Raw genomic sequence first — 16,543 nt, 5'->3', positions numbered from 1 at the left:
CTTTGCAAGAATGAACGATTTCCCTAATTATCCCGTTTTACTTGACACATCTGAAATCAGGCTACCTGATGGGGACTTTTAGATTAATGAGATTTGTTTTCAGCGCATCTGATCTTTTGCCCTAACAGACTTCCAAAAACACTTGGATAAGTAAATAAACTCCCCCATAAAATCCCTCCCATGGGTGGAAACATTACCAACCAGGGTGAGCACACAGAGGAATGTACGATGCCCAGGACCGTAAACGAGAGTATGGGACCGTATACGGAGAAGGAACGCAGACGGCAGAGGCTCCATAGAGAAAAAAGGGGCAGGATTTCGTCATGTCATCTTGAAGCTACACCTCCCAGTCCATTTCAAGGCACTGGGCTCAAAGGAAAACCAGCGAGGGGAGCTTTTCCTGTGGCATTCCTGTAAGCGACAGGTGGGGGGGCAAGGCCTTTGTGTTTCTCATGATATTTGCCAAATGTGGTGACGGCAGAGCGTTGACCACCATCCAAATCCTCTTCCACTTCAACGCCAGCGTTATTTTTTATTTTTTTTACCTTAAATCATTTGAATTCATGGTCTTTCTCGCTGTCGGTCTTCAATGAACCGTGGAGGAGGAGGTTGGCATACATTTTTCTAAAAAAGTATCTTTGCTTGTGAACATGCCTCGTGTCCATTCCATACTATGCTCAACACGGAAAACTAATCCTGCAAAGATATGGTATTAATACAACATAGAGGAAATCATCAAATACAATGATACAGAGAGTGAGAGTAAACTCAAGTACACCATATCTATATCAACCTGAAGAGAGAAAGAGAGCCATATAGGCTAGAATTTAAAAGCAATATTAATGAAGGCAGGACACAAAAGAGTCTAACTGAAAAGAAAACAGACAGAACTGGGGGCAACCACTGACTTTTAAAAAACTGGAAATGTGAAAAAGGCCTTGACACCGAACGATGAAAAGATACTTCAGGGAATTTTGCCAAATCAGTACTCTTGGCAGAGCTGGGTGTTGAAGTGCATGGAGGGGGGGGGGGATATCGTTCTCATGCTTATTTGGCCAAGGAGGGTTTGGTTGGTTGGGGGGGTGGGGGGGTAATTATAGAGCCCCATCCCATTCTGAACTGTTCTTTCCACCATTTTCCTCCGTGCTTGACACAATAGGGGGATTAGGAGGCTGGTCTTCCGTTGGCCCTCCGTTGAGGACAAAGTGGAGGGGAGCTTAGTGTCACAGTTAGGGATAAAATTACAGATCAGTGTCAGTCAACCGCTACGGAAACATGGGGTCTGTAACCTAATCTCATTAGAAGATGAAGAGGGGGTATATGAAAAAGTAGGAAGGTTGGGGGGGCAGGGGGTTAGGGGCTATCAGTGATAGCTCATACCAGTCTCTTTCACATCTCTTATGGGGTTAAACATGTTACTCAGTCTCTTTCACATCTCTTATGGGTTAACGTGTGGCTTCACTCTGCTTGTATGGTGATCGTGGATTGTCATTAATCGTGAATCGTTTTAAAAATGCGCGATGCCACTCGTGTTTTTTGCACGGTAGATACCTTGTAGTTACGTGGCTCTGGGCAAGGAGCAATCACTCTCCTTAAAATACTCTTGCGGGGGGAGGAAAAGTGCTCTGTCAGGTTGCGCCCATGTCCCCACGCGCTGGTAGAATGTGGCGTCTGGGTGCGAGAGCGGGGCTCTGGGTACACAGCACCGGCACGGCAGCACTTGCCACAGTGGTGGCAGCTACTCCTCACACCCCGGTGGAAGAAGAGGTGGGACGCTGTATTTGGAGAAGCATTCCACTACGGGGGGATGATAACGCACAGGAAGTGAGGAGGTTAGCTCCCTGACTCCATTCCACATGCGTGTTCGAAAGGGCCGTCCCGAGAGAACAGGAAGATCTCACAGGAACGCCACGTTGGCTGAATGATATGAGGGTCCAAGCCATAGTACTCATATTTTCCTGTGAGTAAGAGTGACTTACAGAGGTAGGAGATTTGCATTGTCATCGGGGGTTGCTTTCCTGCTCAATGTTTCTACAGAAGACATCACACTTCCCAGTCAAGATTGTGAAATTGAAGAAAAGAATGGACAGTGAACTCATGAATATCTTGTTCATCCCAGCTGAGCGTCATGTACTTGTTGATTTGGGGGACGGCAGGTAGCTTAGTGGTTAAGAGCGTCGTGCCAGTAACCGCTGGTTCTAATCCCCGAGCCGACTAGGTGAAGAATCTGTCTTTGTGCCCTTGAGTCAAGGCACTTAACCCTAATTGCTCCTGTAAGTCGCTCTGGATAAGAGCGTCTGCTAAATGACTAAAATGTCAAATGTAAAATGATTGACTCTGTGGTCACTAAAGAACCCATGGCACGTATCGTAAGAGTAGGGGTGTTAATTAACCCCTGGTGTCCTGGCTAAATTCCCAATATGGCCACCTAATCATCCCCGGCTTTCAGTTGGTTCATCCATGCCTTCTCCTCCACCCTGTAACTCTTCGCCAGGTCGTTGCTGTAAAAGAGAATATGTTCTCAGTCAACTTACCTGGTAAAATAAGGGTCAGTAAAATAATTGGCTCAATATTACGTGGATGCCTCCATCTTGTATCTGTGACAAAGCTGCTCAATGACACGGCACTCCTTTTCTCGGGTCGAGAGATGGATCGCTCTTGCTGACAGGGTCAGGAATGGGCTATTCAAACTATATTATTAACACATAAACAGTCACATTGAGGTTGTCAGGCCTTTAGGGAGGAAGAGGCTGTGTTGTTTCAAGCGTCAAATGACTTCCAGGGATTCAGGCCTGAACCTTTCGTTAAGTGCTCCGTGACAGACAACTTTGAGAAAAGCGCAAAAGGTCATTATGAATAGTTCCGTACTGGAATAACGTTAAAAAAAAACGGATTCTCGAGCGGATTCTCAGGCATTACTGCCAAATTCGGTAAACATCTATCGCAGTATTTTGGATGACACTTACTAATAATTTTGGAGTGACCTTAAAAATTGGAGACCAGACAAACATTTGTCAACAAAAATGTTACTTTGTGCACTTTAAAATAAAAAAAATGCATGAATCCTGTTAACTGAATAAGGAAAATGAGGATCATCTTGTCACCAACAATATGGCGTCCAAAACAACCGAGTCGTTCGGTGCAGAAGCAGAAAAACAGATCAATAAAACCAGCAGAGGGAAAAGTATGCGTACTATGGGATGATAGATAAATGCATCACCATACTTGGATGGTAGGACTGGGAAGGATGTGTTGATATGAAACTAGATACTTCCTTACTGAGCACGCCCAAGCTAAGGCAACGCCAAACACACTGCTGAGCCAGAGGCCAGGCAAGCTGAAGCAATATCGTGTCAATATTGTACAAGCTGCTAACTTGGGCTATTTTCTTCTGAATATATATATATATATATATATACATTAAAACCATAAAACAATAACTTTTTCTTCAAATCACTCTGTGTAATTCTTTGACTTAACAGCTAAAAGCTCTCCACTTGCTCGTTCTGAAATAACCTCCCATAGACTGACATGTGCAAATACCTCAGGGCTTTCTGTGTTTGCTAATAATCCAGGACAACTGGCCAAAAAGAACAGGGGACGCTCTAATCTCTTCACGTAGAGAGAACATCCCTGAAAAGCTCCACATAACCATAGAACTCAACAGTCCCTAAGAAAGAGCCTATATGGGTTGATGGGCAATAGTAAAACCCTACCAGGCTCTTATACAGTAGATATATAAATATTGTTTCTCTCCCTGTGGGTGGATAAAGACATAGGGGGGATCGAAGATAGTGTAGTCTTAAAAACATGCAGTCAGGTCAAAAAATCTTAAAGTCAGCGTTTATAAACAGGGGTCCTGAGCTCTAGTTAATTAAAAAACAACATTTAAAAAGAAGGATTCGCTAATGGCCACCGAACAAAAAAAAGGTCCCATCAGCACAACAAAGATCATCATCACCCACAAGGGATGTGTGTGTATATGACTGAACAACTGTGTTTGCTTGCTCTTTTCAGCATCAACCACTCAAGACATGCTGAGGGTTTACTAAAACCGAACGTGCCCCGTCAAATCTGCATGAATTGAATTGAGTGATGAATTTGGCATTTCATTCAGAGAAAACTGCAAATAATAATCATAACTCTTCCTCTCAAGCCCATAGCTCATTCTTAATTACATTTTGTATTTACTGTTCAAGAAGGATGGTTGCTCTGTTGTCTCTGTAAACTGAGAAATATTTTCTGAGCAGAAGATATATAAACACAGCTAGAAGAGAGACTTGTATTTCAATCCGTTCGGTTCAAGCCCTGTCCCAACGGAGAAAGTGCCCCTAGAATTCCATCGCCAGGGTTACAATCGTCCGGAGCTACAGTTTTTCCATGTCAGGATCCCCCACAGCCAGAAAATGCAGTGCCTTCAGAAAGTATTCACACCACTTGGCTTTTTCCACATTTTGTTGTGTTACAGCCTGAATTTAAAATTTATTAAATTGAGATTTGTTGCCACTGGCCTACACACAATACCCATAACGTCAAAGTGGAAATATGTTTTTTGAAAATTTTACAAATTCATTAAAAATGAAAATCCAAAATGTCTTGAGTCAAGAAGTATTCAACCTCTTTGTTATGGCAAGCCTAAATAAGTTCAGGAGTAAAACGTTGCTTAACAAGTCACATAATAAGTTGCATGGACTCACTGTGTGCAAATATTGTGTTTAAAATGATTTTGAATGACTAACTCACCTCTGTACCACACACATATACTTATCTGTAAGGTCAAGCAGTGAATTAAATCCGTTGTGTTCAAGTCAAGCAGTGAATTTGAAACACAGATTCAACCACAAAGATCAGGGAGGTTTTCCAATGCCTCGCAAAGAAGGGCACCGATTGGTAGATGGGTAAAAAAATTAAAAAGCAGACATTGAACATTCCTTTGATCATGGTGAAGTTATTAATTACACTGTGGTTGATGTATGAATACACCCAGTCACTACAAAGATACAGGCGTCCTTCCTAACTCAGTTACCTGAGAGGAAGGAAACCGCTCAGGGATTTCACCATGAGGCCAATGGTGACTTTAAAACGGTTACAGAATTTAATGGCTGTGATAAGAGAGAACTGAGGATGGATCAACAACATTGTAGTTACTCTAAAATACTAATCTAAATGACAGTGTGAAAAGAAGGAAGCCTGTACAGAATAAAAATATTCAAAAACATGCATCCTGTTTGCAATAAGGCACTAAAGTAAAACTGCAAAAAATGTGGCAAAGCAATTAACTTTATGTCCTGAATACAAAGCGTTATGTTTAGGGCAAATCCAACACAACACATCACTGATGGGGACCACTTCATATTTTAAAAGATGGTGGTGGCTGCATCATGTTATGGGTATGCTTGTCATCGGCAAGGGACTAGTGAGTTTATTTTATGATAAAAATAAACAGAATTGAGCTAAGCACAGGCAACATCCTAGAGGTTAAACCTGGTTCAGTCTGCTTTCCAACAGAAACTGGGAGACAAATTCACCTTTCAGCAGGAAAATAACCTAAAACACAAGGCCAAATATACACTGGAGTTGCTTACCAAGATTGCATTGAATGTTCCCGAGTGGCCTAGTTGCAGTTTTGACTTAAATCATCTTGAAAATCTATGGCAAGACTTGAAAATGGCTGTCTAGCAATGATCAACAACCAACTTGATAGAGCTTGAATAATTTTGTATAATACTGTGCAAATATTGTACAATCCAGGTGTGCAAAGCTCTTAGAGACTTACCCAGAAAGACTCACAGCTGTAATCACTGCCAAAGGCGATTCTAACATGTGTTGAGTGTTGAGGGGGTTGAATACTTATCTAATCAAGATATATTTGTGTTTTATTTTTCATAATTTATTTTACAAATGCTATAGAGTTTTTCTTCCACTTTGACATTACATAGTATTTTGTGTAGATCATTGACAACAAAATGACAATTCAATCCATTTTAATGCCACTTCCTAACAACAAAAATGTGGAAAAGGTCAAGGGGTGTGAAAACTTTCTGAAGGCGCTGTACATGGAGGTTGGAACTCTATAGTGGGATGTTATCCAACATTGACAACAATTAATGAAGCCATTGAGAATCATTGAGATGCACCACAACTAGTATTCTCAACGAAGGATCTGCTTTTGTCTTCTGGAAAGATGGTGACCAGAAACACTGATATTGAAAGTATTTTCCAGAGGATTATTCTGGTTTCCCCCTTTGTTCTGAAAACAAATAAATGACTCTCAAAGTCACACACACGGAATTCCAAATGTCACGCAAAGCCCACTGCATAGTCGCCTGGTTGCCAGGGAGACATCCTTAAACCCCAATTGGCTGGAGCCCACATGTTAGCCTTGGTGAGGTTTGGAGCAGCTCTGTGTTATTCTATGTTGAAATGACATCACTGTCTACTCTCCCCCAAATCCAGCACACCGTCTCATCTCATGCTCATATAAAACTATAAACATTTACTGCCCTTTTCTCATAAGATACAGTGAAATATGTGGTCCTGTGTGGCTTAGGTAGGTAGGGCATGGCGCTTGCAACGCCAAAGGCCATGGATTTGATTGCCGCTGGGGCCACCCATATGTAAAATGTATGCACAAATACAATTGTTTGCTAAATGTCATATATTATTATTTATTATTATTATTATTATTATTATTATTATTATTATTATTATTATATTGAATAAGATGCAGGTATTGCATCAAAGTTTCAATCCATGCTGTTGCATGTAATCCATGCAAATCATTCTGTTGCCAGGTGCAACTTCCCAGAAATGTCACAGAAAACATTATGTCCAGAGGTGAAATAACGTTACCAAACATATTTTCAAAAGTAGCCTGCTGACAAACATTATCCAAGTATAAAGTCCAGAAAATAAATATATTTGACACATAACAGCACTGCAATTAGCCTAGCACTGCAACAGCTGCACAACTAGTTTAACGAGTAGACCCAACTGTGAGTAGAAAGCTGCTCTGCCATTTACACAGCTACAGAATGTTCCATTTGACACAACGTGTAAAGATATTCAGAAGCTTACAGTGCGGTCGAGAGATAGCATAGTGGCATTAGTCAGAAATCATTTGGCGGCTCAAAATGAACACACAAAAAAGCATGAAGCAAAATGTTCGAAAAACAAAAAGCCACGTGAATTAAAACCATTTACAGAGCGGATGGAGGTGTCGACACAGCAAACCTAGCTAAAATTCCCATTAAGTTCTATTTAGGGTTTTATTTAACATTAGGATGATAACATCCCAATTCAGAAAATGTTTTTGATAAAATATTTCTATTTTTCAACAAACAATTAAGAAATATCCTTGGAATGTTCCTTTAACATTCACAAAAATATTGTGCACAACATCTGTAACAACCACCACAGAACATTCCCAAAAAGTTCTCATTAGGTTTCCAGGTAATGTAATAACACAATGTACCAGTAATGTTTTTCCAGCAACCCAAAATAGGTTCTGTGAAAGTTCCCAGAACATTCGTTAGGTCGCGGTAAATGTTCTCATAACACAAAAACTGTCCATTCATGGTGAATATTATAGAATGTTTGTGTAAAACATTCACCTGATGATGCAAGAACGTTCCTATAAGACATTTAATTTGTTCTTTAAAAGGTTCCCAGAATATTTCTTTAGGTTGTGGAAACAGTCTGGTGGGAACATTGTGGGGAAATCACAAAAGATATGTTCCCAAAACACAAAAACTGTCCAGTTGTGCGGATGATTCTACAATGTTTCTTTTGGGTACAGAAAACATTCACCTGATGTTACAAGAATGTTCCCAGAACACATTTCATCTATTCTTTAAAGGTTCCCAGAATGTTTGATTAGGTTGTGGTAATATTATGGGGACATGACAATTGGCATATTTGGAACATTCCTTTGATGTTGCAAGAATGTTAACAGAAAAGCCTTTATGACTTCTTTAAAGGTTCCAAGAACATGTAATTAAGTTGTGGGAACAGTGTGGGTACATTACAAGAGATAGGTTCCCAAAACATGCTCAGTTGTGGTGGCATTCATACATTGTTTAAGTTCGGTTTCCCAGGACACCTGTATTGTACAGTCCTCATTAACCCTCTGCGCCACCAGGGGATAGCTTTGGCCTTGTGGGTTTTCAGTCGAATATGGTCAATCAGGACACAGAACACAATTTCTGAGTTATTAAAATGTTCCCATCCTCTTCATATTGCTGCGATTTTGGAATTAAGAAAAATATCAAATTGTTTTCTTATTTAGTTTGAAGGTCCTGAATCTGTATTTAAAAAGCATACGAATACGCAAGAATACAAGCTATTTAAAGGAAGCCGTATCCAACTAACATCACATTTCTTAAGACTTTCAACACGCGATGAAGAAAGAAAATAATAAAATAGTGTTACAAGTACAGGGCGGCAGGTAGCTTAGTGGTTAAGAGCGTTGTGCCAGTAACCGAAAGGTCGCTGGTTCTAATCCCCGAGCCGACTAGGTGAAAAATCTGTCGATGTGCCCTTGAGCAAGGCACTTAACCCTAATTGCTCCTGTAAGTCGCTCTGGATAAGAGCATCTGCTAAATGACCTATTTATTTATTTATAATAACTCAGAAATTGTGTTCTGTGTCCTGATTGAATATATTCGACTGAAAACCCATAAGGCCACAGCTATCCACTGTTGGTGCAGAGGGTTAATGATCTGACTGCAGATCCAAAGATTGCAGGTTCAATCCCACATATTCTTTAACCATGTTTCTTTTGAAGAAAAAAAAATATTAAATTGAAGCTCAGATATACTGTACTGAAAGAGAGGAAGTCTTTATTTCATCTAGATTTATAAATCCAGTCAGAAATGCAGAATTTAGACTCACAAAAAAATAAAACATTGTGTAAAAATGGACTGTTCGACTTTTAAAAAGCCCCCGATATAATTTAGATTTTGAGACGCATGATATGGGCCCCCTGGCTTATTTTTCATGATCTGAAAAGCAAAAATGATCCTAGATCAGCACTCATAGTCTTGGATACCTTGGAAAAATGGGTCCAGAAGTATACAGTATATAAAGAGGATGGGTGAAATGATGGTGAATAACCGTGTATTTCCCTGAGTTAGTTATGTCTAAGAAGGTTAAAAAGGAAGGATCGAATTCCTGATTGACCATGGCTATATGCTGAAAGAAGAAGATGTAAGAGAGCTTCTGGGAATGTTCTTGTAACATTAGATGTTTTGTTATGTCCCCACAATGTTCACACCAGACTGTTCCCAAAACCTAATGAAACATTCTGGGAACCTTTATAGAACAGATTAAATGTGTCCTGGGAATGTTCTTGTAACATCAGGTGAATGTTTTTTGCACCCTAAAATAAACATTGTAGAATAATCCGCTAAACTGGACAGTTGTGTTTTGGGAACATATATTTTGTGATGTCCACACAATGTTCTCACCAGACTGTTCCCACAACCTAATAAAACATTATGGGCACCTTTAAAGAACAGTTTAAATGTGTTCTAGGAACCTTCTTGCAACATCAGGCGAATGTTTTATGCAAACATTCTATAATCATCACCACGACTGGGCAGTTTTTGTGTTATGAGAACATTTGCCGCGACCTAACAAATGTTCTGGGAACATTCACAGAAACAATTTTAGTTTGCTGGGGAGGGATGGGAATGTTAGGATTTACAGTAGCCTACAGATCATTACAGTGCACCGTGGGTTGTCCGCTGCCTTCTCTGCAACGACTTGTCAGGGACGCCAGCTTTGCCTTAGGTCTGACTAATGTGTCTTAAATGAGTGCCATAAAAGTCAGAATGAGTGTGAATGAGATCTCTAAGTGGATACTTTTATGTCATTGCGAGTAAATAGTATTTTTTTTGTAGGCGAGAGAATTGATAAGTGTATTTCCTTGTCGTGTGTTTGGGAGATGCTGCGCGTACTACGACAAGGCCGTGTGAGCGTTAAAAGGGGCGTGTCTTGAAGTGGAAAGGCCAAACAAAGGGTTAAACATGCAGAGGCATCCTGCTCACTCTCGGACTGGCCCCCAGGAGCACAGCTAGCATGCCTGACCAGTGACGGGCACTGCTTTTAGCTGCTCTAGACTACCACAAAAGGAAAATACTGGATAAAACAACACAAAATGCATACTATAATGTTATTACAATCCATCATCCCATTTGTTTTTGTTTCAATACCCACATAAACAATTTAATTTTTTTATTTTTTATTCAGCATCAACATGTGGAGGAAAAAAATAACTTAAAGGCAACAATTGGCATAACTCAAAGCTATTCTGATGAATATTTCTAAATTCTAGCTCTTGTTATAAGCAATCTGAATGTTTTGGAAGTTAAGTTTAAAATCATGTAATTATTTATTGTATGATTACATTAAAAAAATTATGTCACATTTTGGTGACATGTTATCAATTCAAACTACTTCTCTAGAAAATAGTCCCAGTAGAAAACTAATGGAAACATTCAAATATCATGTTTTCAATGTCGGCCTATTAGTATACTGGTTTCCATTAAACGTGTGAATCACCTTAAATCCTAAATCGAGACTTACAGGGCTAGAAAAGATAGTCGGTTAACTTTTTGCCAATAAAGAGGATTTTGAGTTTGAAGAGAGGCCTCTGAAGCGTTTCATTATGGTTTGGGCACCAAGCCCAAATATGAACTTTTGAAAAATCAGATTTACTTTTGACTGATTGAGGCCTAAGCGGTCTGTTCGCATTACCCCAGAATGAAACTACAAATATTCACAGTAGCAACAACGGCTGAAGGTGGACTCAAGGCATTATCTTTCAGCCGATCAACAACATCCTCATAGGAACAAATGTGGGAATGCAATGACAAAATTCTAGGAGAAAAGGCTACCAAAACCTCAAATATGACACAATAATATGACAGCAGGTCATAAAAAAAAAAATCACGTGGATAAAAAAATAATACATCTAAATAAATATCATGACCACCTGATTTGCGCACTCATATTCCTGGCAAGCTTCCCACTAAAGCATTTAAAATACCTCCCTCACATATCTCCATGACTTACATCATCAAAACACTATCAACAGCTTCTAGTAACATTAGTACACCACTCTTGACCTAAGGTAGAAAACCATGCATGCACCAAAGCCCTTGGATTTGTGCGTTTCTCAGGTGAAGGAATTCATTGTTCCCACAAACTGCTTGCCATCATGTCGGGGGAAGGCCGCTGAATGGCAGACAGACGCAGCCAATGGATGTCGCCCATTGTTCCTTGCCAGACTTCTAGCAGGGAGCGATAATGTCGCAGTGATTGAAGTAGCAATGTTTAAAAGCCCTCGGACAAAGAGCCCTTAAAACTTACTGACAGGCATGAAGAGCAACCGTGCAGTGAGATGAGAACAAGAACACAACCCCACGGTCTACACACTGCCCAAACTGTCCACACACGGCCCCCACATATACTGATTACAGCCACACCATAGGCTGCCGCTCAGAACTACACGTGATTTATATGCGCTAACATCATGATGTATATCTGCTAATGTCATGATGTATATCTGCTAATATCATAGCTGTGTGTTTTCCCATGGCGATTAGAGCAAGGCACACACACACACACACACACACACACACACACAATCACTACACACAAACACTCTTAACACATTATTAGGTCCTAATTTTTTTCTGATTTGTTTTTTCGTTTTCATAATTTCTACCATTCTGTTACCTCGTAACTATTGAGACCATGCAACTAGACCATGTAACATACAACTAAATGTTAAATCCCCAAAGTTTGACACAGTACAGACAATGGCACCAGCACCACTACTTCAACACTGACACCCAACATAATGTTACCTACAAAATGATAAAACCAGGCTATAACTGCACAAAGGTTATAGCCTGGTAATAGCAAGAGGTCATAATTATTATAAAATAGTAATTACATTTATAATAGTTATAGCCTAATACTTATTATTATTATCATTTGTATTATAACACGTTTTTTGTCTGTAATAATAAAAGTCATTGTCAGCTCGATAAAATATTATTGACAATTACAGATCAAAAGTAATATCCCTATTATGGTGGTTTAATAATCACAGAATTCGTTATGAAAAATACAAAAGAGAATTTCTCAACAACGGGTATAGAAATGGTCAGTTCTATCCTTGGGACGTCCCTACCCTAAACCTAACCCCTACCCTAAACCTAACCCCTACCATAACCATTTTAAATGTCTACTTCAATTGGGTAGGGACGTCCCAAGGATCCCGGATAGCACGGACCATATAGAAATGTTATATTGCAAAGATCATCTTATATAAAAATCTAAAACATACGATTTTTTGTATAATTGATGCAGTGATTATAGGTTATTGATCTTATATCCGACTATTTTTTCCCCCATATAGTTTGACATAGTTTATAGTCATAGAACCCCCACGTCAAAACAGCTCTGGCTGCATTTCAAAACGTCAGTCTGTCTGATTAGATTTCATGACCACAATTTTATTTCACTATCATTTCTACACACACTGTGCAAAATATTTACCTTGAGATTTTGACTTCAATGGCAATACCACAAAATCTAAAATATTTATGTGATATTTGCCAGTGGCTAAAACCAATTAGGAAGACATTTCAGAATGTATTTAGAAGACCTTCAAATAATAACGCATGACTTCAATATGAAACAAAATGTATAATTAACTGACTAGCCTAAATTATGTATATCTTATTGTTAAAATTACACACAAATGTGTTTTAAATCGTTAACATTATCGATAACTTCTCTGGCAAATAGGCCTAGACCTAGGTTCGTTTCCAACGGCAATTTCGAAGAATTATGAAGTAGGTATGTAGGCCCAAACATAGCACAATTGCCAAGCTCTATGATAAAAAACTAAACAGAGCTACATAGCTATGGAACACATAAATGTGTAAGAGATAGTACAAGATAAAGAAATGTGTAAGAGATAGTACAAGATAAAAAGCTCCGCTATATATTTGATACAAAAATGCGAAGAGAAAGAGTTCTGCCAATGCGGCGCGCTAAAGGTAAACGAGTTTGGTGTTATAGCCTACTCGATTGTCGACCATGGTCAAATTACCAATGAAAATAGAAAGATATATGTGCTTACTGTTGGTAGTCAATTTTGCAGTAGAGTTTCCTATCTCTGAAGTAGCAAGTTGTGGTAAGCGGCTGTTGACACACCGCGCACTGCAAACACTCCTCGTGCCACGACGATTCGTTGACCCGCATCAGAAATCGGTCGGAAATAGGCCGCTGACATCCCTCGCAGACGGCCTGATGATGGCATTCAGCACCTGGGTGATAAACGAAAATGTGAATTTCTGTATCTTTCGGATTCAAAGACATAATGAGGATTTTCTACTCACTAAAAAAGTTGGAATGGTAGGGAGAAAAAACAATATTAGTAGGCGTGTCTTACTAAATGACTCACAAATATAATGCATAAGCAACGGTTAAACCTGCCACTAACGTCGATGTCAGGAGAATAGCTAGGTTCAAGTTACTGTTGGGTTAGCATAGGGTGACATCAGCTAAATTGGGCCACTTTTTGGTAAATCGTTTGGGACAATAATACAATACCATATATGCCTTTTCCATGTGTTTTTATGATTAATAATGACTGTTTTTGATAATTTTGTGTTGAAATTATTTAATAAAATATAATTATTTAGGCCCTACAGTTCTTGAAACATCAGCTCTGCCAACATTTGTTGCATGAGCAGTTTCAGGTAAAATGGGCCACAGCTTCAGGTAAAATGGGCCAGTCAAACTCCAAAGGGAAATAGTCATTTATCATCAATTTTAATTTTAAAACACAGTTGCTTATACAGCCACATAACATTTAAACTGCATTAAACAAAAATTCATATGTGCCATTCAAAAAACATTTTGGGTGCAAACCCACATATTCAAATGTGCAATTAAAAAAATCCATTTTGGAACAGCATAGATCAGTGAACTGTCAGTGGTGTGTGTGTGTGTGTGTGTGTGTGTGTGTGTGTGTGTGTGTGTGTGTGTGTGTGTGAACAACACATTTAGAACAAAATGTGCATTCACAAAAATACAAAAATTCACATTCCAAATTATTAACTGATATGTTTGTGTGAAAACTTTTCAAACACAGTCTTTGCAAATGAAACCATCGTCAGCACAGATACCATTGTCTTCACCACAGCTCTCATGAAACCAGGCAGAACATGGAACACATTTTAACCATTCCTCAGTAGCCTTAGGGTCATTTGGGTCACCATAGTGGGTGTTGCAGACTTTGCAAGGTGATTTGCTTCTCTTGCCCTGCTTTTTTTCCCTTTCGGTTGCTTGCTGCCCGGGTACCAGCTGGCTTGCTTGGCTGGATGCTTGCTGGATGATTTTTTGTTTGAATATATTCAATGTGTTGCTCACTTGTTAGGTTATACGATGGTGGCTTCACTCTCTTTCTGATGGCCCTCTCCCTTTGCGGCATTGAGATCAAGTCATTGAATGTGACCGATCTCACAGACTGAACAGAAAGAAAATAACAAAAAGAGCCTATATTATTGCAAGAAATAGAATAATTATTTGGTGTACATTTTATATGATTAGGGACTAAATTGTGTGTATGTATGTGTGTGTGCGTGTGTGTGTGTGTATGCACGTACATACACATACAAACACAAACACACACCCTTACACACAAACTCACTCACACACACTCAAACACATGTGTATGTGTGTTTGTGAGTGACACAAATGATGGCCCATTTTAGCTGAAACCATGTGGCCCATTTTACCTCAAGGGGTTAAGGTAAATTGGGACACAAAAAAAAGCATCACTTTTTCAAAAAATATGTTCATATACCAAACTAACAACATTATTTCTGATTGATGCCATCAAGACAGATATTATGCATAGTTTTTTATGGGCATGTTGTTGTTTTTTACAGATTTATCATCCTTATAATAGTTTAGTTAGATTTGGTATGCCAGGCTACTCACCATGCAGCTTTCTGGTGCAGTCTTGATTTGAATTATTGCACTGCCCACCATAGCAACCATGAACCAATCAAATCACCTGTTACTTGTCAAGTACAGTTATGACAACAGTTTGAAATCCTTTGCAGTCATTGGCTCTAAATTCCAGAGGGGCTGGGACCCCCAAACCTTAAATGGCCCATTTTACCTGATGGCCCATTTTACCTGATATCACCCTACATAATTTGAATAGGCCATATGAAAACTGAATTTCTATCTTGTGTCTATTTGTAGCTTATTGCTACAGGTGCCTGCCAAGTGTTGTGTTCAGGAAGGCCTTGCCGTCACAGGATGGCATATGAGACTAAAAGGAGAATGAAACCATTAAATCCCCCAAATAGTACATATCTTCACCTTTGAATATTAAAAGATAATATGAGCCATCCGTAAACTCACCGATCATCACGCCCAAAGTGGCCGCTCCCGTCCTAAAATGATCTTCGATTTTAATACCGTCCAGCATCTTTGAACAGGCGGAATGATTCCTTGCCGAGAAGCGTCTCTCCAATGATTCGAGACCTGTTGCAATTTCCATAACAATGTATGGTCACAGACAGTGTGGTCTATTCCACCCCAAACCCCTCCTTGTTGCACACTGAACTTCTTTGCAGAGGAAAACCCAGAGGGAAAGAGTTGTTAATAGACACGATTTGGGATTTTTACTTTTACTGCGCGGTGATAAATAGCCTATTGGTGTTTGTTCAAGGGAAAACTTTTGAAGTTACAGCCTAAATCGTGACATAGCGAAGGAACATATTTGTCAAGAACGGTTTTAGGTTGTCACCTGCTCAATTTAGGCTGATTTAGCGTGTCGCTATATTGTGCGGGATGGAAATATTAGCGTCGATGCAAAGCGTTGAGTTTCTGGTGAATTCTCTGACTCCCAAAGAACAATATTGCCGAGGAATTAAAGTAATAAGCAAGTGCTGTAAATCCAGAGACGTGGAGTAGACGGGTTCGTTCCAAAGTGAGCACTAAAGTTAATGTGCCATGCCGAGTGTATAGTCTCTTGAAGAGGGCGAAGCCGAGATTGAGGCAACTGGAGAGAAGCCCTCCCCTTGCCCTCGCAGTAGCACTTTTTTTCTGCACTATTCTGCTGCTGCGGGATGCTATTGGTGCGCACTGTTTGTGTGTTCAGTGCCATGGAACTGAATCGTTCCGCCTCCAAAAGAGAATCAGAGAACCCTTGAAGTTAAACGGAATACAAGGCTACGTGTCTGTGGTGATTTCAAGCAAAGTATTTAGGCTAAGTATAGGACCAGAACAAACATGCACTTCAATGCCATCATTTATAGGTGCTATCTGGAACCTAAAAGGGTTCTTCAGCTGTCCCCATAGGAAAACCCTTTGAATAACACTTTTTTGTTCAGGTAGAACCATTTTGGTTCCAAAAGGGTTCTACCTGGAACCAAAAAGGGGTTCTACCTGGAACCAAAACGGGTTATCCTATGGGGACAGCCGAAGAACCCTTTAGGAACTC

At 39.7% G+C, this 16,543-nt stretch overlaps 1 protein-coding gene across 2 annotated transcripts in view; it reads right to left on the bottom strand.

The window, feature by feature from the left end:
* The window catches only part of LOC121581925 (LIM homeobox transcription factor 1-beta-like), a 102,663-nt gene extending 86,526 nt beyond the window's left edge, over positions 1–16,137 (bottom strand). For both annotated transcript variants that reach the window (XM_041897330.1, XM_041897331.1), the window contains exons 1-2: positions 15,460–16,137; positions 13,160–13,346 (exon numbers count right to left, since the gene is read on the bottom strand). In XM_041897330.1, the coding sequence (XP_041753264.1) occupies positions 13,160–13,346; positions 15,460–15,598 (326 nt within the window). In that variant the 5' untranslated portion in view covers positions 15,599–16,137. The remainder of the gene's footprint in view (positions 1–13,159; positions 13,347–15,459) is intronic.
* Between the last annotated feature and the right edge of the window lie 406 nt (positions 16,138–16,543).

Source organism: Coregonus clupeaformis, chromosome 15, assembly GCF_020615455.1.
Source record: "Coregonus clupeaformis isolate EN_2021a chromosome 15, ASM2061545v1, whole genome shotgun sequence".
NCBI classification, from domain to species: domain Eukaryota; kingdom Metazoa; phylum Chordata; class Actinopteri; order Salmoniformes; family Salmonidae; genus Coregonus; species Coregonus clupeaformis.
This window is presented reverse-complemented; position numbering and strand designations above follow the sequence as displayed.